Source organism: Pocillopora damicornis, chromosome 11, assembly GCF_964200805.1.
Source record: "Pocillopora damicornis chromosome 11, jaPocDami1.2, whole genome shotgun sequence".
In the NCBI taxonomy this organism is placed as follows: Eukaryota; Metazoa; Cnidaria; class Anthozoa; order Scleractinia; family Pocilloporidae; genus Pocillopora; species Pocillopora damicornis.
Window position 1 is genome coordinate 17,998,770 of NC_142680.1, and position 23,034 is coordinate 18,021,803.

Sequence of the window (23,034 nt, forward strand, 5' to 3'; positions counted from 1 at the left end):
TTAAATTTCTGTGTCAAGTACTGCTTGACATTTTGCGAAAGCTGTTCAAGAGCCCATCCCATGGGAAGCTGTGAAGCACTTGTCGAGGGTTCTGTGGCCACTGCGACCAGTAAGTCGAACTTTCACCTTCTAATGACAACGACTGAAAGTGATGAACCCACTGCCTCTTCACTTTGTCATAAAGACTTTAAGTCATGCTCGCAGGCACAGGACTTACATGATGAACTACCTAGTTCATATGGAGGTCAAGGTCGGCCTGGGTCTTAAAAATCTTCATCGCAACCAGGTTCAGGACATTGATAGGAACTACCGTCGTTGCCATCATTGCTTTCTCCTGCTAATGCAATTCGTCGAGCAGTAGTGGGGAAAAATGGAATCTCCTCCACCAGATTTGTCTTTTTTCTGTGGGAAAATTGCAATTTTAATTTTACTGAATAAACTTTCCAGGCCCAACATTAAACGCTCTCCAAACGCGGAGGCCCTCTTGTTTAAACTCAAAGTTGTGTAAGTTGCTGAAATTGGCAAACTTGTTCATTTATACGGTTGAGTTCTGTTCCTGGACTATGCACACTGACGCAGTCGTTCCCCTGACCGGTCTCTCTTTCAATGCGGTATGTATGTTTTTGGCAGAAACAACATTATGGCTTTCGTTGCAGTATCTCCTGATTGACGCTTTTAACGGACACAGATTCCTGTGACACATTTTTTCCAGCCTGTGGCTAAGAATCGGATCGTACCTCACGAGTTCGATCCGTGGCGATATCCGAGCTCTCGTAGAGATGATACCAGCTTACTGTTTTGATAGTAACCTGCTTCATCCGATATTAGGAAGGCCTTTATTATTCCTGAATTTTGTAGTTTTATGGTGACAAAGAGATTTTCTAGGACTGACAGCACTGAAAACCAGTCTTGTTTACAGCTGTTAAGAAGGTGTACGTATCAAGTTACTTCCAGGCTTTCCTCCTGTCCTACAACAACGCTAGCGCTACTCACATGCCAATTGATTCCCCTCTTGGCAAACCATTCTGCCTGTTTTTCCCGGAATTTCATTGCTATGAACTTCATTGTCCAGTCAACTATTAGAAATGTTTCATCTCTCTTCAAAGTATCAACAATTTGCCGATTGTACTGATCCTGGTTTTCTGCTCTCAGGATAAGCCCTCTCCATTCAAAGATCTTAGCGGCATTTTTTGCTTCATACAGATAGTCTTCCGCTTGATACTTACTCAATTTCACTGTGTACACTTTCTGAAAGTCAGTGTCACCAGCATCGCTCAGTGCAAAGACCCTACAGTGATCGACACATTTGCTATCGTCCTCTTCGCAGTGATTACGGTATGTAGTCTTCAAATGCAACTTGCTCTCCCGAAGCCTCTTCCGAACTTCTTTACACCAATCCTTTTCTGCTCCCAAGCGTTCTAATTCGTCTATAATTTGGAGAAAATCCTTGAAACCATTCGCTTCCTTAGCTGCAGTATTGTCTAAACCTCTATAGAACACCATACATCTTAGAAGTGGCCTTTGACACTTGCAAATTGACAGTTTACTGGCTCTTTACCCCTTTGGAATCGCTACCAGGGTGTGTCGGATACTGGCAGGCTGTACTGCTGCTGTACTTTATATTTTTCTGCAGCCAAACATCTTATTAGCAGAAATCAAGCGGAGTTTTTAATGGTCTGGTCTGGACTTGAGCAATATCAACCAAGAAAGAAAGAGTACTTTTGACCAATTTCAGAAAGCTGTCCAACGAGTGTTTTTAAATAAACTATGACGAGCCTCTGAATAAACGAATATCAAAATTGAAATGCATTTTATACACCTTACATATCACAAAGTTTAAGAATATAAAATATTTCTTGCTGCATGTGGTGTCATACGAGGACCGAGCTATTCAACTTTTGAAATTTTCGATGTCGCAAGAGGTCAAAAAATGGCCTTTTGCAGCTTTGACTTTTAAGAGCTCTAAAAATTTTATTTTAACGTATTTCCAGAAAATAATGTGGTTTTATTTACTTGTTACCAAAGATAGTTTATTGGGCAAAGTTTGAGGGAAAACTTTTTTCCGATGCGAAATGCCTTGGACCGCTCTTAAATGCGGCTTTTACTCACTGAATTCCTTCAGTTTCTGTTGAGCAATTTACGGTACGAATGTCTAACTTGAACGGAATTGAAAAGACTCAATGAGAGCATCTTTGTAGAAAAACTTAAAACTTCGCTCGCCCTTCCACGAGGAACAAATTGTTTAAGAGAATTCAGATATTAAATGAATGAAAGTTCCATCGATTAATTCAGTTGTAACCAAATGCCTCACGCTTTAACTTTCCAGGCGGGTTTTAGGCCGCCCGTCAAGCGATTTCATGACACTTGCTTATACAAATTCATTTCGAAACCAATATTTTTCTGTCGACCAAAATGATTTGAGGCTGAGAAAAGAGAGGATTGATTAGTTAATAGTCGGCTTGAGGTTCTGACCGACGTCTGTGCTTCAAAATACTGCCCAGCCGGAAAAATGAGATGAAAAATGGCAACGAAGGTAGGGATGTACTCGGCGACTCACGAAAGCGTTACCGGGAAATACGAACCGCGCTAAGAAACAATAAGATTGTAGCATTCGTTCTCGTACCCTCTGAGAAAAAAATAAATGGAAATATCAACAAAATTTTTGTTCTAAGTTTTTTCTTTTTTTTTTAAGCAATATGTAAAAGTTGACAAGTTTACCAAAAGGCAGTTAGCTGTAGGGCTCTTACCAAAAGTTAACCATTGTACCATAATGCAAAACGTCTCGGCCATTTTACTTTTACAATATACATCTGCGTTATCCTTTTAAGCTTCGAAGAAGCTAGTTTTTCGAATTACTTTGAATATAGATTTTAGATATATGAAAATTCACATATTTGCACTATAATATTGAATATTTTAACCCTTTAACTTCATTCATCTTATAGAAGCGATGAAAATCCGTAATAACTGTTCCATATTACTACTCTTGGGAAGTTTGGAGAGCACTCAAGAAGCTTGAGTTGCTCGAGGTGTAGCCTCGATTAACTCTTACGCACCTTTCGTGCTCTCCAAACTTCCCACGTGCTTCATATCGCGATGAACGCACGCTGACGTATGAACCAATTGTTAATTTTAGTGTGAACTCCTATATATATTAATGTTCCCTAGAACCGTTAGGGATCAGTCATTGTTTATCCTCATAGGGAGGGAGCGGGTAGAGTTTTTCTCTAGGGGATCACATCATTTTCAGGGGGAAAGATTGGGGATTATTCGTCGCCAACATAGCATAAAGGGAGTGACTATACAAAATTGACTGCAACGAGGAGGGGGTGAAGGAGGGAGGTTGTTATTGGAATAGTACAGAGTCCTCCGACCCACCCCCAGACGTTAAATAATGAACGCTCCCTGAATTCTACTCGCTATCAATCAGAGAAAGATATTCTCTACAGTTATACTCAGTTAAAGTTGGCTAGCCTCTCTAACAATTTCAAATTAAAACGATGATCAGTAATCTCTTGCGACAGTCACAATGTTCTGTTGAGTTTACACAGTGCCCTTCTGGGATACTGCGCATGGAGGGGGTCCCATTACAGCCTGTGAAATGATAAAAAAATAGAAAAAGAGAAAGAAAGAAGGAGAAAAAAAACAGTTTATTCTGGGTAAAGGGGTAAGTTTCTAAAGAAACTGTGGTGCTGCGTCGGTGGGAGAGTATAGCAGGTAATTTAGTGTTAAAAACTGGGTTGAAAACGTAAATCAAAGTAAATAAGAGTGAAAAAGCTGACGTTTCGAGCGTTAGCCCTTCGTCAGAGCGATTGGAGGAATTGTGGGTTGTGTGTGGATTTATATGCAGAAAGTGGAGCTACGCCATTGGTGGGAATATGGTGACGAATAAATTAGTTGAATGAAAAGCGCTCATTGATTCCGTGGGGATTAAGGCTGCCGATTTGGAAGATAAATTTTTGTTCTAGTGTTTTACGGCTTTCCGAACTGCCTAGATGTAAGGAAAGGCTGCAAACTGCCATATGCTTTTTAGAATGATTAGGAAGATTAAAGTGTCTAGCGACTGGTTTGGATACGTCCTTGTCATTTCTTTCCACGTCGCGAAGGTGTTCTCGGAATCGGTCACCTAGTCGTCTTCCTGTTTCGCCGATGTATAACTTATTGCAATAAGTGCAAGTTATGCAGTAAATAACATTGGCGGAGATACACGTAAAGTGATCAATGATCTTAATGGATCTCTCGGGTCCCGATATTTTCTCTACGTTATGAATGAAAGGACAAGTTTTGCATCGTAAGCGAGCGCATTTAAAACTTCCAGATTGGTCATTGGTTTGAAATGAACTCCTAACTAAAAAGTTGCCTATGTTTTTGTCATGTTTGAATGAAATAAGTGGGGCTTGCGAAAAGATAGTGCCAGTCTCTGAATCGTTTTGGAGTAATATAAAATTTTTAAGAATGATAGATTTAACTGCTTGGTTGTGAGGGTGAAATGTAAGAGTAATTGGAATGCGGTCAGTGTTTTCTTTCTCAGCCGTTTGTAGTGCTGACTGTCGATCGATTTGTTGGGCAAGGTGGTGGCCCGCTTGAACGACAGAAAAAGGATAGCCACGTTTATCGAAAAACTGGCACATTGTCTCTGAGTCGTCACTACATAAACGAAGAAGTCTGAGAAACTGTGAAAAAGGTATGGAGTTCTTGACGTGTGATGGATGTGAGGATGAATACAACAAGTAACTATGTGAATCTGTAGGTTTGTAGTAAACACTAGTACATAAGCCGTTGCCTTCAATTGAAATTTTGATGTCCGGAAAAGCCAAAGAAGTGTCGGAAATTTCCCAGGTATATTACCCACTTTCTGCATATAAAGCCACACACAACCCACAATTCCTCCAATCGCTCTGACGAAGGGTTAACGCTCGAAACGTCAGCTTTTTTACTCTTTACGGTGGCTAATTTACGTTTTCAACCCAGTTGTTAACACTAAATCACAGTTTATTCTGAGGCTGAGACTATAGAAAATTGACTGCAACCGGGGAATGGGGTCATCAGAATAGTACAGTGCATATGGAGGATCAGTTAAATTCTATTGTGACACAACCAAACTCCTCTGACCCACCCCCAGACGATAAATAATGACCGATCTCTTAATCCTACTCGCTTTCAATCAGAATAAAATATTCTCCACAGTTATACTCAGTTAAAGTTAGTCAGCCTCTCTAACAATTTCACGCCCAAATTAAAACGATGATCAGTCATCTCTTGGGACAGTCACAATGTTCTCCTGAATTTACACAGTGCCTTCCTGGGATACTGTGTATGGAGGGGGTGGCATCCAAGCCTGTGAAATAATAAAAACAAAGAAGAAAAATGGAGAAAAAAAAACTTCCTCAATAAATCATTACAACTTGGCTCGCTTAATCTTCTTCTGGTATAAATGGGAAAAATAAATTTTGATATATATATATATATATATATATATATATATATATATATATATATATATATATAACTAACTGTAGACAGTACTGTTTCGGCCTTCTGGGCCTCATCAGTGCAGTGCTGATGCTAGGATGGAGGTAAGGCAATATAGCCACCCCAAGTGATCTCACACATGTGGGAAAACTTAAGCCATGCCAGAGTGCTCAAACTAGAAAAACTAGTGAGCATGCATAATGCTAGCAGCATTATGCATGCTCTCATTGGCAGTGTGACACGAGAGGCGAGGACTGCACCTTTCGAGCCAGCGAACGATGTGAGCGCGCGTGAGAGAGGTTCCCGAACAATACCCTAATAGACCTTTCGCGTGCTCGCCTTGCTGACTGGCTTCAACTCTAACTGGCTTTGTTTCTTTCTCGCAGGTTCTAATGTGGTCGTTGGGTTACTTAAATTTCGAATTCATTCCCAAGTAGAATAAGTGGACGAGAGAGAATAGCTTAGAATCTCTTGAAATGGATCGTTAATTGTGCTGAAAAAAGTCTTATTCACTCGCAGTTAAACCAGTTGACCATTCAGAAAGCGCAGTTCAAGTTAAACTTAGAGGCAGAGTAGAAGTGAGCAGTTTGAACCTAGCCATTACACAGCTAAAAATTGCTTCGCGGGAAAGGCAATTGTTCGGATAACAGAATTCTCGAGTCGAAATATCAGTCTGGATACGCTGAGATGGAAATGCTCTTAGGATACCTAAGCTAAGATGGATTTTCAGCGTCATGTACTAAAATATACATTACCTTTAGGGAAGAGAACTGATGCTATGGGGTTCAAGTATTGCAGATTGTAAGTGACACACCAGAGTCACACTAATGTACCTTATTCCAGCCCTAATCACAACCGTTACAATTTCCTCAAATGTGATTGCTGCATTAGCTGATTTATTTTTCACTAATCATTCTGTACCGTTGTAATCGAACGGTGTAATTGGACAGCCGGCTGTAATTTTCCAGTTATACTAAGTCCACTCAGCTAAATCCACCAATCACAGAATTGATCACAATAACAATAGCAACAACTACTCATCCTGAAAAAAAGAGAAAAAAAAACTGGGGAATTTCCAGAATGTAGGAATTTTTTTTTTGCGTAAGACATCTTCTCTAGCGGAGATGTTTGTCCTAGATGTATTGGGTTTTTTCCCGAAATTATAATGGTTATGATTTATGGGTAAAAGGACTTTGTGATGTCCAATTCTGTCTATAATTATATTCGTGACTGACAAATCACGAGATTGATAGCTTAGCGGTCGTCCGGTTTTCTTGATCATCCGTATGATTGCAGACCGAAATGAACTTCACTTGCTCTCGTTACCAATATTAATAGCTTTAGCAGTCGAAGAGCGCCCACCTTTGCCCTTAAATAGAATGCTATTCCATCTGCTATAGTAGCGTACTTTTGCTCAGTAACACAAGAATATTCACAGCCAATTTGACTTCGAAGGTCATGTAGCATTACAGCAATGGAAATGTAATTACCATCTGGGTTTGGTTACCGCCTGTCAGAGGGGGAGAAAATCCTGCACTCGTTCCCGAAGGATCTTCACGAAGGGCTTCGATGTACGAATACACCACCATGATGAAGTAGATCTTAAAGAAAAAAGAGGGAGGCAATGAGTTCAGACCCAGACCATTATCAATTTAAGAGTATGCAGTTAATTGAACAGGAGAATAGAGCGCGTTTTGATCTAGCATGTTAAAACCAAAACCGACCAAGTAATCAGAAAAAAGAAAAACACTTGGAAGAGGTAGCTATGGACTGAGGTAAAACACCTAGAGTGCCTAAAGCGCGGGAAAACCAGTGCGACCAAGTCATGATCAGTTTTAATTTCGCCTCTGATTGCATAGTGACGTGAGTTTTCTGGACCAATCACAGAGCCAAGGCAAAATCAATGCAATTTCGGTTTTTTTTTCCATTCTCAAAAAGAAATTGATCTAAGACTGAAATAGAACATACCGACAGCAACCATGCAATGACGTAAATAAACACGTAGAAGGCAAACTGTAACATAGAAGGAAACAGAAATCATGTCAAGTTCGTTGAAAAACTCTCTATTAGTAATTCATAAAAAAAAAAGGAAAAGGCTGTTTCAATTTACCCCATTGCAGATGGCAATGTAAAATATGATCACTCCAAAACTGAAAAAGAGCTCGAAGATGCTCCACCCAAGCCAAGGAAATGCCAAACACCGGTAACCCTGCGACGAAAAAGAACGATGACCAGTGACGTAAACTTACAAATAAGTAAGTATAAGTCAGCGCTCCATACTGCGACTGTTTGGGTCAAGTCAAAAACAAAAATTGGCGATTGAACTTGAAGCGAAAACTGCCAATTTGGCGATTTGTGTTTTGCAGTCGTATAAATAGTTTTTCCATTTTGTGTTCAAAGTGTTTAATTAATTTGAAATAATCGTTGGAACTCACTACTATCAAAGCAAAATTAATTCATGAAATTGTGACTTAGTAAAGCCGTTTTCGTTCAATAAGCTACCGAATAGTTTTAAATTTCTAAGAGAAGAATTAATTACGAACCTCTCAGACAAATTTCGTCATGATATCTAATCTTCTTGAATTATTTTTCAGTTACATGCTAAAATTACGTTCTTAGAATTAATGTGTTGGACTTACTGAGCTGGATAACAGAAGCAACAGGTTCACCAACAGTGAGATGACTCCGAATGCAAGAGAAACGTAAGCCAATCTGACAATCGCTTTATTTAGAGATGATCATTAAAAAAAGACATAATCAATCGATTAATCAGTCAAAAGACAATCAAAAAAGGAGAGACAGTCTTGACTGATACGCTACGTTTTGTAGAAAAAGATTTTACACATTTTTTAAAAGTGTTTGTTGAAATTTCATTTTCACACAAGATCACGAACCAATATAAAATGTATATTTAAGTTATTAAAAAACTCGCAAAATTCAAGAAATGATCTCACAAATGAAATATTTTCGTCCTAACTACGTGTTCTTCCCAACGGATTTTACGGAACAAGACAAAAGTAAACTTTAATACCCGGTAAATGTTTTTCGCTGAATGGTAAATCTTGCGGGCTGATTTCGTAAGCGTTCTCCTCTACATACTTGTAAAATTCGATGGACTGACTGCTTTGATAAATTGAATAAGATGATGCAATCTGAAATACAAGAAGGAACGCAACTACGGATCAGATTTGATATACCAAAGCAAATATATACAGATTGCTCTCTTTTGAATTAATTAGAAAAACATGCGAGGGTTTGAATTGCCAACTAACTTCAGTCATATGTGACGAGGAAGGAAGAGGCTATGTTTCAAATACAAAAACACAGTTGGACTGCAAATATTTCTGCGCCGATCAATTCGAACACTCAACATTTCCCCCTTTCACACTTCTCCGCCCCTTTACCCCTTCTCCGCCTCCCCCCTCCGCCTCCTCACCCTCCCCTCCTCCGCCTCCTCCCCCTGCCCTCCTCCACCTCCTCCCCCTCCCCTCCTCCACCTCCTCCCCCTCCCCTCCTCCGCCTCCTCCCCCTCCCCTCCTCCGCCTCCTCCCCCTCCCCTCCTCTGCCTCCTCCCCCTCCTTTCCTCCGTCTCCTCCCCCTGCCCCCTGCGCCTACTCCCCCCTCCCTTTCGGCCTCCACACCCTCCCCCTTCCCTCCTTCACCTCCTCCCCCTCCCCCTTCCTAGAGGAGAAAAATATCTTCTGTCGCTAAGGACAAAGTCAATAACATCTCACTCGACATCTCACTCGTTCGCTGCACTAACTATTGAGCTATGGAGTTGAACAGGAAAAAAGAGATTCCATATCTAAGCGTGCCCATCTGTAATTCTCTATGATTACATTTCTATAACATGTTACTTCACTGTACAGTTGGAGGTGAACTGAAAGTGCTGCTTTCGAATCGTGTGTGATTTCATTTTTCCGGTTTTTCTTCTGGAGATATATTTTTTAAAAAATTGTAACTAGTAAAATTGCGTTTGCAGATCCTTCTGTGATAGAAGAACGTTCTGAATTCTCGAACTGTGAGTGCGGAGTGTAATGAATTGGCTTAAAAAAAGGTATCCGACAAAGTCTATTGGCTGAAACGAATCGCCGCATTAAACTAGCCACGAAGTGTTCAGTACCTCGATTTCTTTAGTAACAGCTCACCTACACTGATCGGGTCTTTACTTCAATATCATCTCAAGATCAAATTAGATTTCTATAAAAAATCAGATTCCTTTAAAGGAACGAAGAACCCGATAGAATTTGCCTCGCTTCAGTCATGAGACTTCGTAGCTCTGTTGATAACATCGAATGACTAGAATCTGAGAGGTACCCCTTCAAATACTGTTCAAGCCTGAAGTTTTTCTAGCGTCTTTTCTCAGTCTGCGATTTTTTTTATCAGAAGGTCACCTGATAGGATCATTTCAGTGCTTCAAAGTATTAGTTGCAGCTGTAACATCTAATTTTACCGTGAAACAATTTCTTCTACAATGCCCGTTTTTGACCGAATGAAAGTTATGAAGTTTGCAATGTCGGTTGCTCAGTCGTCCTGAAAGTTGAGAAAGCGCATATGTCTCTGCGTTGACGTTGACAAATCATTTTTTACGACATTTTACTGGTAACAATAAAGTCGTTATTGACTTGAGAAAAACGTTTCAGAAATCATTCACTAATATTCGTGTAATGATTCAACGCGACGCAACAAAATTCCGCGTGGTTAATCTTTGCTTTAGGTATACTTTTCTCGGAACTTAAAGTTCGCGATTTGTACGGAACTACCATTACTAAGGTATGAAAAGCAGAAGGATATTTTAGGTGGTTATACGATTAATAACTGCTGCAACTTACCAGGCCAAAGATTCCGAGAATCACAACACCTGCACGGAGGCTGCAGCCACAGCAACAAATTTTCACCAAAACTGCCATCGAAGATGATTAGTCGAAGTTGCTCTACTGAACGTCAAGCTCAAGTGAACTGATTCAAGCTTAGCTGCTGGATGCTTTTTAACCTTTTACTTTTGAGAGTTTACCCTGTTTAATGTTACTATTGATTTCATTCAATAATTAAATTATTTTACTTCACGTGCGTATGCAAAGTTAATGTCTTCTTCATTGATATGCTAATCAAAGCTCGACAAAGCGCTTTGTATCAAATAGCGTCTGGCGAAAGAGAAAGTAAAAAAAAAATTGCGATCACTCTCCGTTTGTTCCGCAATACAAGCCATTGTTTTTTATGACACAAGAGAAAGTTGAACCTGAATTTTTCTACTGTAAAAAAATTTTCCTATTCTCATACACCAGTTAAGCCTGGTGTTGCGAAAAATTGTCTAAGTCAAGTCCCAGAACATTTTATAGAACATTATAAAATAATTCATCTCGATAAGCTGGAAACCACTCCGCTTCGCGTCGTGGTTTCCTACGCTTATCTCGTGTTCTCCCAACCTCCCAGGTGTTTACGTCAGGCTACGTAAACACGGAAACCATTTTACATTTCTTCATTATAAAATAATTCAAATAGTTTAATGTGTTTAAAGTGTTGAATTAATGTGAGATAATCGTTGGAACTCACTACTATCAAAGCAAAATTAGTTCATGAAATTGTGACTTAGAAAAGCCGTTTTCGTTGAATAAGCTACCGAATAGTTTTAAATTTCTAAGAGAAGAATTAATTACGAACCTCTCAGACAAATTTCGTCGTAATATCTTATCTTCTTGAATTATTTTTCAGTTACATGCTAAAATTACGTTCTTAGAATTAATGTGTTGGACTTACTGAGCTGAATAACAGAAGCAACAGGTTCACCAACAGTGAGATGACTCTGAATGCAAGAGAAACGTAAGCCAATCTGACCATCGCTTTATTTAGAGATGGTCATTAAAAAAACATAATCAATCAATTAATCAGTCAAAAGATATCAAAAAGGTTTTACAGATTTTTTAAAAGTGTTTGTTGATATTTCCGGTGGTTATACGATTAATAACTGCTGGAACTTAAAAGGCCCAAGATTCCGAGAATTATAACACCTGCACGGATGCTGGAGCCACCGCAAAAAGTTGTCCGCTTCGCTCGTGGTTTCCTACGCTTATCTCGTGTTCTCCCAACCTCTCAGGTGTTTACATCAGGCTATGTAAACACGGAAACAATTTTACATTTTTTTAACTATAAAATAATTCAAATAGTACGCGCGCTCTGATTGGCCATAAAACCATTTTACATGAGCGTATGTAAACACGGTTTTCGTTCCTCTTTCATTGGTAATTTATTAAAAGATATGTAAAATGGTTTGTAAAATGGTCGATAAGCTGGAAACCACTCCGCCTCGCGTCGTGGTTTCCTACGCTTATCTCGTGTTCTCCCAACCTCCCAATGTTTACATCAGGCTATGTAAACGAGATAACGAGATAAGCGTAGGAAACCACGACACGAAGAGGAGTGGTTTTCAGCTTATCGAGTGTTCCCAACCTCCCAAGCGTTTACATCAGGCTATGTAAACACGGAAACCATTTTACATTTCTTCACTCTAAAACCTGAAGTCATCCAGCCGTGACGTTTCTATATAAGAATATTCTAGAACGTTATATTTCTTATGTAATTACTCAGATTTAGAAAACGTGTTAATCTTAGTTAAATTCTTAATTTAGTTCTTCTTTAGTTTCTAAACCCTTGGACTTAATGTATATAAGAGCGTTAGTTTCATCAAAAAAAAAAGAGAGAAGTATGAAGCTTTGTGCTGTAAAGTCGCGAAGTAAAATCAAGAAGTCGAGAAGTAAATCAGTTTATTGCTGTTACCGACGATCCTGAGATTTTTCTGGGAACAACCCTGCTCTACACTGACACTCGTAACACCTGGCTACAAATAATGAAAGCTTGTAACCTTAATTGCTGAATAACTATTGAAAGCCTTTGGAAACTCCTCAAGACTCCAAAAGTTGCACAGACTGGACCGGCACAGGGCAAACATTGCAAGTCGTCAGAAAGAAATGGATAGCGAGAGGTTATTTCGTCGTCTAAAAAGACCTTTTTTTCGCCGCTGTTTTATCAGACATGGATTAAGGTCATTGCGATACGAGGGAAGCGTAAGTTTTTGTTTGAACAACCATCAAATTTGTCCTAAAATCTACCGATTAACTTTTCTAGGCGCGCAAAGTTTACTGTGAAATTGACGTCGCCTAATGGTCCCTAAACTAAGAAATATTAGCTAGAAATTTCCAAGAAATAACTTCGTAAAGACTTTTCTGTTTATTCAAGTGTGTTAAATAAACTCCTGGATTTTTTTTCTTGGCTTAGTAATACAGAAGAGCGCCACAAAAGTTACCTCAAAGTAACAGAAAATTAATATAGGGTGCATGGGCACTTAATGTTGTTGTAATGCATTTAAGTGATTTAACACCTAGATTGCTTCCTTTTTGTGGTAAGTAGGAACGAAACAGCGTTAATAATCAGCGCAAAACTGAACCCTTTCTTCTGCATGGATGCGTAGGTACAAATGGGTTGCTAAAGAACCGAAGTTCTAATCTCAATATATTTGCCCACGGTTTCTGCCGGGTTTTCCGTGATATTTCCTTTCTTCCCTAAGGAGTTCCATGAGAAAAGCAGCAGCACAAAAACCTTTGGATTTTTCTCAAGCAAACTATCACTTGACCTTGGGATATCCTCGTATTTTTCATGGCCTATTTCATCATTCAAAAGAGCAAGAGCTCGCGGGTAACAACAATTTCCATCTCCGCCGACGACTTCATTCCTTTGAAGAGGTGTATTTTAAGACGTCGTAATTTGTTTAGTTGACACGTTTACAAGTATGAAAACAGGCTGTATATACATCAATACAACCATAGTTAGTAGAGGAGACTACTAACTATGATACAACCGAAAAGCATTCCCGAGGGGAGGGTGTAGTGCGCATGCGGATCTTTTTCCGTTTCAATCCCCCAAAAAATTTTGAATTCCGAGATCTACCTGTACTAAATATATATACATATACACATAAATATTATGAGAGGAAAAAAGGACGCAACTACATTTCCCGACAAGCCTGTTTCGTGAATCGCTTCACTCTTCAGGGGTTTAATGAAAGAATATTCATGTGACTATCGTTTAATTGCCCGCTCAATGGTAACTGCCTTCAATCCTCAGTCGTTTATCAAGCCACCGTCACACGGAACGACAATAACACCTCTGAAACATACATTGGACTCACAGAAACCGACTTCAAAACAAGACACAGAAATCACACCGCATCATTCGGCCACGCCAAGCACAAAAACTCTACCGAACTTAGCAAACACATCTGGACACTCAAGAACGACAACATTGACTATTCTATTTCATGGCGCGTCTTATCATCTAACTCTCCCTACAACAGCTCCAGTAAAAGATGCAACCTCTGCCTAAAAGAAAAATTCCTGATAATTTACCGACCCGACCTCTCATCACTAAATAAGCGTAACGAACTCGTATCTTCATGCCGACACAGAAACAAAGCGTTGCTACGCAACAGCTGAACTTTAAAGTTTTTAAGTTTACCGCGTATTATGTAAATTTTCCTAGTATATAAACGATAGTCACATGAATATTCTTTCATTAAACCCCTGAAGAGTGAAGCGATTCACAAAACAGGCTTGTCGGGAAATGTAGTTGCGTCCTTTTTTCCTCTCATAATATTTATTCTGCTCTGCTTCAACGTATTGAGCACTGTTCCACGCGAAAATCGACTTGCAGACTTCCTACATATACACATATATATCTTTAACAAACTTTGGAACAATCTGAACAAACGAGTAAACTCTCACAACTTCAAAATGAAGAATATTTGAATTTACTTACAATTACTTTCCTTGCCATTTACTTACTGAATCGAGGTAAATCTTCGTACATTATCCGTTATTTAATCGTCGATGAGAGTGAATGATACTTTCCGTGAGATAATTGACTGTTTTTGACGAAAATGGAGTCGTGACAGTCCTTGTCAAACTGGTTCCGGTTTTTTTTTTTCTCTTTTTTTCCTGAGCCGCTCTCTAATTAACAGGAATCAGATTGTGACAGATTGTTCCAAACCTCAGTAAGTTAATGACAAGGAAATTAATCGTCAGTAATTCAAATTTTTCAATTTTAAGTTGTGAGAGTTTGTTTACTGCAATGCCGTGTGTAAATCTGGTCTTCCTTCCACAAGAACCAAATTCAAATCAGGTACTTCAACCAGACACAAGGGGATTTTAATGCGGCTTTTTCTCTTTGAATTCCTTCGGTTTCTGTGGAGCAATTTACGGTACAAATGTCTAAATTGAACGGAATTGCAAAGACTCACTGAAAGCATCTTTGTAGAAGAACTTAAAACTTTGCTCCCCTTTTACTACGAACAAATCATTTATCGATTAATTCAGTAGTAAGCAAATACCTCACGTTTTAACTTTGATTTTCTGGCCGCTTGTTAACCAATTTTATGAGACTTTTGCTTATACTTATTCATTCTGAAACCAATATTTTTGGGTCAACCAAAGTGATTTAAGAGAGAGAAAAGAGAGGACGAACTAGTTAATTATCGGCTTGAGCTTCTGACCGACTTCTTTGCTTAAAAATACTGGAAAAATGAGATATGTTTATGAAAATGGCAACGAAGGTAGGGATGTACCCTGCGACTCACGAAAGCGTTGCCGTTGCCAGTGGTAGAGATAGGAAAATACCGGCCGCGCTAAGGATCAATCAGATTTGTAACATTCGTTCCCGTGCCCTCTGAAAAAAAATTAATGGTTATATCAAAAGCAGTTTTTTTCTGAGCCTTTTTTAATTTTTTTTTCAGCAATATGTAAAAGCTAACGAGTCTATCAAAAACCAGGTTGTTGTAGGGTTCTTAACAAAAGTTAACCCTTGTACCATAATGCAAAACGTCTCGGCCATTTTACTTTTACAATATACATCTGTGTTATTCTTTTATTAAGCGTCGAAGAAGCTAGTTTTTCGAATTGCTTTGAATATTTTAACCCTTTAACTTCATTCATCTTATAACGGCGATGAAAATCCTAAATAACTGCTTCATATTACTTCTCTTCAAAGGCCGAATTATCCCACAATCACCTTAAAATTCATATGACGTTATATATATGTTCGTTAGAAATTCGTTTCAAAATATAACCTTAATAACTGTTCCATATTACTACTCTTGGGAAGTTTGGAGAGCACTCAAGAAGCTAGAGTTGCTAGCTGGAGTTGCTCGAGGTGTAGCCTCGATTAACTCTAACGCACCTTTCGTGCTCTCCAAACTTCCCACGTGCTTCATATCTCGATGAACGCACGCTGGCGTATAAACCAATTGTTAATTTTGGTGTGTACTCCCACAGATACAAATGCTCCCTAGAACCGTTAGGGATCAGTCATTGTTTATCCTCATATCCTCATGGGGAGGGAGTGGGTAGAGTTTTTTCTCTAAGGGATCACAATTTTCAGGGAGGACAGTGTACATTGGGTATTATTCGTCGCCAACATGGCGGGGGCGACTATAGAAAATTTAATGCAACTGGGAGGGGGGGGGGTTGTCATTAGAATAGTACATAGTCTTCCAACCCACCCCCAGACGTTAAATAATTACCGCTCTCTTAATCCTACTTGCTATCAATCAGAGAAAAATATTCTCCACAGTTAAACTCAGTTCAAACTAGTTAGCCTTTCTAACAATTTCAAATTAAAACGATGATCAGTAATCACTTGGGACAGTCACAATCTTCTGTTGAGTTTACACAGTGCCCCTATGGAATACTGCGTATGGAGGGGGTCTCATTCCAGCCTGTGAAATGATAAAAAAGTAAAAGAAAGAAAGAAAGAAAGAAAGAGAAAAAAAAATTATTCGATAAATCATTACAAATGGGCTAGCTTAATCTTATTCTTGTGCAAATGTAAAAAGTTAATTTGATATATATATATATATATATATACTCTGTGGTTAGCCTACGAGCATGCTCTCATCGGCAGTTTGACGCGAGAAGCGAGGACTGCACCTTTCGAGCCAGCGAGCGATATCAATGTGAGCGCGCTTTAGAGAGGTTCCCGAACAGTACCCTAATAGACCTTTCGCGTGCTCGCCTAGCTGACTGGCTCCAACTCTAACTGGCTTTGTTTCTTTCTTTCTTGCAGGTTACAATGTGGTCATTGGGTTACTTAAATCTCATTCCCAAGTAGAATAAGTGGACGAGAGAAAACAGTTTAGAATCTCTTGAAATGGATCGTTAATTGCTGAAAAAAGTCTTAGTCGCTTGTAGGCAAACCAGTTGACCATTCAGAAAGCGCAGCTCAAGGTAAACATAGAGGTAGAGTAGAAGTGAGCAGTTTGAACCTAGCCATTACACAGCTTAAAATTGCTTCGCAGGAAAGGAAATCGTTCGGATAAAAGAATTCTCGAGTCGAACTATCAGTCTGGATACGCTGAGATGGAAATGCTGTTGGTAGACCTAAGCTAAGATGGATTTTCAGCGTCATGTATTAAATATATATTACTTTTAGGGAAGAGAACTGATTCTATGGGGTTCAAGTATTGCAGATTGTAAGTGAAATATTAGGGTCACACTAATATACCTTATTCCAGCCTTAATCACAACCTTTACAATTTCTTCTGATGTAATTGTTGCATAAGCTGATTTGTTTTTCACTAATAATTCTGTACCTTTGTAATCAAACGGTGTAATCGGACAGTCGACTGTAATTTTCTAGTTACACTAAGTCCACTGCGTTAAATCCACCAATTGCAGAATTGATCACAATAACAATAGCAACAACTACTAATCCTGAAAAAAAGAGGGAAAAAAAACTGGGGAATTCCTAAATGGAGGAATTCTTTTTACTTAAGACATCGTCTCTAGTGGAGATGTTTGTCCTAGATATATTGGGGTTTTTTCCCGAAATTGTAATGGTAATGATTTATTGGTAACAGGACTTTCTGATGTCCAATTCTGTCTATAATTAAATTCGTGACTGACAAATAACGAGATTGATAGCTTAGCGGTCGTCCGATTTTCTTTATCACCTCTATGATTGCAGACCGAATTGGACTTCACTTGCTCTCGTTACCAATATTAATAGCTTAAGCAGTTGAAGAGCGCCCTCCTTTGCCCTTAAATGGAATGCTATTCCATCTGCTATAGTAGCGTACTTTTGCTCAGTAACACAAGAATATTCATAGCGAATTTAACTTCGAAGGCCATGTAGCATTACAGCAATGGAAATGTAATTACCATCTGGGTTTGGTTACCGCCTGTCAGAGGGGGAGAAAATCCTGCACTCGTTCCCGAAGGATCTTCACGAAGGGCTTCGATGTACGAATACACTACTATGATGAAGTAGATCTTAGAGAAAAAAGAGGGAGGCAATGAGTTCAGACCCAGGCCATTATCAATTTAAGAGTATTTAGTTAATTGAATAGAAGAATAGAGCGCTTTTCGACCGAGTATGTTACAACCAAAGTAATCAGAACAAAGAAAAACACTTAGAAGAGGCAGCTATAGATTAAGGTAAAACACCTAGAGTGCCTAAAGCGCGGGAAAACCAGGGCGACCAAGTCATGATTAGTTTTAATTTTGCCTCTGATTGCTTAGTGACGTGAGTTTTCTGGACCAATCACAGAGCCAAGGAAAAATCAATGCAATTTCGGTTTTTTTTTTTTTTACTCTCAAAAAGAAATTGATCTAAGACTGAAATAGAACATACCCACAACAACCATGCAATGCCGCAAATAAATAAGAAGATGGCAAACTGTAACATAGAAGGAAACAGAAATCATGTCAAGTTCGTTGAAAAACTCTCTATTAGTAATTCATAAAAAAAGGAAAAGGTTGTTTCAATTTACCCCATTGCAGATGGCAATGTAAAATATGATCACTCCAAAACTGAAAAAGAGCTCGAAGATGCTCCACCCAAGCCAAGGAAATGCCAAACGCCTGTCACCCTGCAACGAAAAAGGACGATGACCAGTGACGTAAACTTACAAATAATGCTGCGACTGTTTGGGTCAAGTCAAAAACAAAAAATGGCGATTGTATTTGAAGCGAAAACTGCCAATTTGGCGATTTGTATTTTGCAGTCGTATAAACAGTTTTTCCATTTTGTGTTTAAAGTGTTGAATTAATGTGAGATAATCGTTGGAACTCACCACTATAAAAGCAAAATTAATTAATAAAATTGTGACTTAGAAAAGCCGTTTTCGTTGAATAAGCTACCGAATAGTTTTAAATTTCTAAGAGGATAATTATTTCGAACCTCTCAGACAAATTTCGTCATAATATCTTATCGTCTCGAATTATTTTTCAGTAACACGTTAAAAATACGTTCTTAGAATTAATGTGTTGGACTTACTGAGCTGGATCCCAGAAGCAACAGGTTCACCAACAGTGAGATGACTCCGAATGCAAGAGAAACGTAAGCCAATCTGACCATCGCTTTATTTAGAGATGATCATTAAAAAAACATAATCAATCAATTAATCAGTCAAAAGATAATCAAAAAATGAGACAGTCTTGACTGATACGATACGTTTAGCAGATAAAGATTTTTACACATTTTTTAAAAGTGTTTGTTGAAATTTCTTTTTCACACAAGATCACGAACCAATGTAAAATGTATAATTTAATTCACTAAAAAACTCACAAAATTCAAGGAATGATCTCACAAATAAAATATTTTCGTCCTAACCACGTGTTCTTGCTTCGCGTCGTGGTTTCCTTCGCTTATCTCGTGTTCTCCCAACCTCCCAAGTGTTTACATCAGGCTATGTAAACGAGATAACGAGATAACGAGATAAGCGTGTTAATCTTAGTTAAATTCTTAATTAAGTTCTTTAGAGAAGTTTCTAGATCCTTGGACTTAATGTATATAAAAGCGTTAGTTTCATCAAAAAAAAAAAAAAAAGGAGAAGTGTGAAGCTTTGTGCTGTAAAGTTGAGAAGTCAACTACGTGAAAATAAATCATTTTTTTGCTGTTACCGACGATCCTGACATTTGTCTGGGAAAAACCCTGCTCTGCATTGACACTCGTAACACCTGGCTATAAATAATGAAAGCTTGTAACCTTAATTGCTGAATAACTATTGAAAGCCTTTGGAAACTCCCCAAGACTCCAAAAAGTTGCACAGACTGGACCGGCACAGGGCAAACATTGCAAGTCGTCAGAAAGAAATGGATAGCGAGAGGTTGTTTCGTCGTCTAAGAAAACCTTTTTTTCGCCGCTGTTTTATCAGGCATGGATTAAGGTCATTGCGATACCCAACCTCCCAAGTGTTTACATCAGGCTATGTAAACACGGAAACCATTTTACATTTCTTCAGTCTAAAACCCGAAGTCATCCAGCCGTGACCTTCTTATATAAGAACATTCTGGAACGTTCTATTTCTTACGTAATTACTCAGCTGGAAACCACTATCTCTTATGTAAATACTCAGCTGGAAACCACTCCGCTTCGCGTCGTGGTTTCCTACGCTTATCTCGTGTTCTCCCAACCTCCCGCGTGTTTACATCAGGCTATGTAAACACGGAAACCATTTTACATTTCTTCACTGTAATACCCAGTAAATGTTTTTGGCTGAAAGGTATCTTGGCTGATTTCGTCGGCGTTCTCCTCTATATGCTTGTAAACTTTGATGGACTGACTATGTTGATAAATTGAATAAGATGATGCCTTCTGAAATATAAAAAGGAACGCAACTACACATCAGATTCGATATACTACAGCAAATACAGATTGCTCTCTTTTAAATTAATTAGAAAAACATGCGAGGGTTTGAATTGCCAACTAACTTCAGTCATTTGTGACGAGGAAGGAAGAGGCTATGTTTCAAATACAAAAACACAGTTGGACTACAAATATTTGTGCGCCGATCAATTCGAACCCTCAACATCCCCCCCCCCCCCCCCCTTGAATAAAAGGAGAAAAAAAAACGGGAACTGAAAATGTCATGAACGCTTATTATACAGCATCGCTAACTTGACTAGAAGAACGTAGAATTCACTATATTGCGGAATATCAATAATTGACATCAGGGTCACTGTAAGTGCTACGTTTGCTTTAAGAACGTGCTTGCTTCGGCGCTCAGGTTTTTCAATCAATATTCTTCAATTCAATCGATATTCCTTATGTTTACTTTCCTTTTTTCCCTCTCACATGAGTCGTACACAAATTGAACATTTTAGGCAGATTTTCTTAATATTATATATATATATATATATATATATATATATATATATATATATATATATATATATATATGTCTTAAGTGATGAGGATAATCAAAGACCGGCAAGGTATGTATCGCAAGTGTTATGACACTTTTGTTTACACAAATTCATTTCGAAACCAATATTTTTCAGTCAACGAAAGTGATTTGAGGGTGAGAAAATCGAGGACTAATTGGTTAATTATCGGCTTGCGCTTCTGATCGACTTCTTTGCTTAAAAATATTGCCCAGCTGGAAAGATGTTATACATTTATGAAAAATGGCAGCGAATATAGGGATGTACTCGGCAACTCCGAAAGCCTTACCGTTGCCCGTGGGCAGAGATAGGAAAATACGGACCGCGCTAAGAACCATCAGTAGCAATCGTTACCGTGCCCTCCGAGAAAAAAATAAATGGTAATATCAACAGCAGTTTTTTTCCGAGCCTTTTTTTTTTTTTTTTTTTATCTTTCCAGGAATATGTAAAAGTTAAGTGGCGATCTCTGTAAGAGCGGTCCAGGGCATTTCGCATCGGCGCATCGGAAAAACGTTTTCCCTCAAACTTTGCCCAATAAACTATCTTTAGTAGCAAGTGAATAAAACCACTTTAGTTTCTGGAAATACGTTAAAATAAAAATTTTAGAGCTATCAAAAGTCAAAGCTGCAAAAGGCCCTTCTTTGACCTCTTGGGACATCGAAAATTTCAAAAGTTGAATAGCCCGGTCCTCGTATCACACCGCATGCAGCAAAAAATATTTTGTATTCTTAATGTGTGTGATATATAAGGTGTATAAAATGCATTTCAATTTTGATATTCGTCTATTCAGAGGCTCGTCATAATTGATTTAAAATCACTCGTTGGACAGCTTTCTGAAATTGGTCAAAAGTACTCTTTCTTTCTTGGTTGATATTGCTCAAGTCCAGACCAGACCATTAAAAACTGCGCTTGATTTCTGCTAATAAGATGTTTGGCTGCAGAAAAATATAAAAACATCTTGCATTTATTGATTTTCGTCTCCGAGGTGACTTCGAACTTTTAGCGATATCGCTAGCGTGACAGTGCATTATGCAAATTTGTTTATTGAGCAAACTCCGACCGTTTTATTTGAGCAGCTCGATAAATCTTAGATTTTATCCATTTTAAGTAGATAATATAGTAGGGAAGAGCTTTAAGACCACACCGATTAATACTTTAAACATTTTAAAGAGCCAAAATTTGACAAACTTTATTGTCTCGTGACGAAAGACGTCATCAACAACGTATCGAATATCGTAATTTGATTAGCGCTCGCAAACTCTTTTTTAAAAATTTGGCTTCTGTTATTTCATATTTGAGTTCTGATAGCTTACGCTATTCAAACCTGTATGAAGACTTCAAAATCAAACCACAGGATTCTATTTAGTGTAACCGGCGATAACAGCAAACACTGAAATACACCGTGACCAGTGACTCTGTCACGTAATTCCATGGTGTAATTGTCCTGAATACTTCTCGCGTCTAAGTGAAGCAGCGATTGCTCGGATTTCTAGCTGAAAGAAAAAAAATGATATTTGGCCGTCACACCTGCCTGCACCACAGTCCCTGTTCATAAGTTTGGAGAGTTCGTGCGAAAAAGGATATCGCATTCGCTTAATAGTTGGACGTCATAACTAGATTGCATAACAACCGCACCCCGAAATAACTTCCTCCATTTTTGCAAGAGGTGTTGCATTTGTATCTTGCACTTTGAAAGCGAGCTCAAAATGTTTGTACATGTCTCTTAGCATCTTGACTTTGAGGCTTGGCAACCTTTCTTCTCTTGCCAACGAGCACACATCATAGATATCAAACATGATTGGATGTTTCAGTCGTATCTCATCCATTATTGCGTTCCTCGCCTCTCTCAAACACTCTTCGTCTACATCAGACGCGGATGCCTCCATCAAGTGGTGGTCTTCGTCGTCTGCGTCGGTGACGTCATCCGATTCTTGTTGTAATTTAGATCGCTGTTTAAGGCACAATCTCGAGAAGAAACCCTGAATCTGTATGTTGGATAACCACTCTGTTCTATTCTCTCTCCATCTATTGTGCAAGTAGTTCGCATATCCTTTGCTACTTTCTCTGGGTTTGGTTTCTGTCAGTGTCTCATCCAATATTAAATTTCTGTGTCAAGTACTGCTTGACATTTTGCGAAAGCTGTTCAAGAGCCCATCCCGTGGGAAGCTGTGAAGCACTTGTCGAGGGTTCTGTGGCCACTGCGACCAGTAAGTCGAACTTTCACCTTCTAATGACAACGACTGAAAGTGATGAACCCACTGCCTCTTCACTTTGTCATAAAGACTTTAAGTCATGCTCGCAGGCACAGGACTTACATGATGAACTACCTAGTTCATATGGAGGTCAAGGTCGG

The 23,034-nt window shown here is 38.8% G+C and overlaps 2 protein-coding genes across 3 annotated transcripts; both read right to left on the reverse strand.

Annotated features, from left to right (window-relative positions):
- Positions 1-5,066: 5,066 nt before the first annotated feature.
- On the reverse strand, positions 5,067-11,304 carry LOC149037931 (uncharacterized). The gene is made up of 7 exons (XM_089186578.1): positions 10,305-11,304; positions 8,504-8,624; positions 8,112-8,194; positions 7,583-7,681; positions 7,441-7,485; positions 6,963-7,073; positions 5,067-5,338 (listed from the first exon to the last, which is right to left on the reverse strand). Exons 1-7 carry the CDS (start codon positions 10,380-10,382, stop codon positions 5,288-5,290), a joined length of 588 nt encoding a protein of 195 aa, XP_089042704.1. The 5' UTR covers positions 10,383-11,304; the 3' UTR covers positions 5,067-5,287.
- Positions 11,305-15,221: 3,917 nt separating this feature from the next.
- LOC149037932 (uncharacterized) lies at positions 15,222-19,593 on the reverse strand. Of its 2 annotated transcripts, XM_089186585.1 has the most exons (5): positions 18,793-19,589; positions 18,287-18,385; positions 18,148-18,192; positions 17,676-17,786; positions 15,222-16,234 (listed from the first exon to the last, which is right to left on the reverse strand). In XM_089186585.1, exons 1-5 carry the CDS (start codon positions 18,871-18,873, stop codon positions 16,184-16,186), a joined length of 387 nt encoding a protein of 128 aa, XP_089042711.1. In that variant the 5' UTR covers positions 18,874-19,589; the 3' UTR covers positions 15,222-16,183. The 2 variants fall into 2 exon arrangements, with proteins under 2 accessions (XP_089042711.1, XP_089042712.1); XM_089186586.1 differs by lacking the exon at positions 18,148-18,192 and having other exon boundaries at positions 18,793-19,593.
- Positions 19,594-23,034: the final 3,441 nt, after the last annotated feature.

Coding starts and splice junctions, on each gene's coding strand:
- LOC149037931 (XM_089186578.1), bottom strand. CDS start 10,382: ATGGCAGTTTTGGTGAAAATTTGTTGCTGTGGCTGCAGCCTCCGTGCA. Junction 8,625..10,304: donor TTCTCGGAATCTTTGGCCTG/GTAAGTTGCAGC, acceptor CTTGTATTTCAG/ATTGCATCATCTTATTCAAT. Junction 7,074..7,440: donor TCATTGCATGGTTGCTGTCG/GTATGTTCTATT, acceptor TTTTTCTTTAAG/ATCTACTTCATCATGGTGGT.
- LOC149037932 (XM_089186585.1), bottom strand. CDS start 18,873: ATGGTCAGATTGGCTTACGTTTCTCTTGCATTCGGAGTCATCTCACTG. Junction 18,193..18,286: donor ACATTGCCATCTGCAATGGG/GTAAATTGAAAC, acceptor TCTATGTTACAG/TTTGCCATCTTCTTATTTAT. Junction 16,235..17,675: donor GCGGTAACCAAACCCAGATG/GTAATTACATTT, acceptor ATCATTTCACAG/GCTGGAATGAGACCCCCTCC.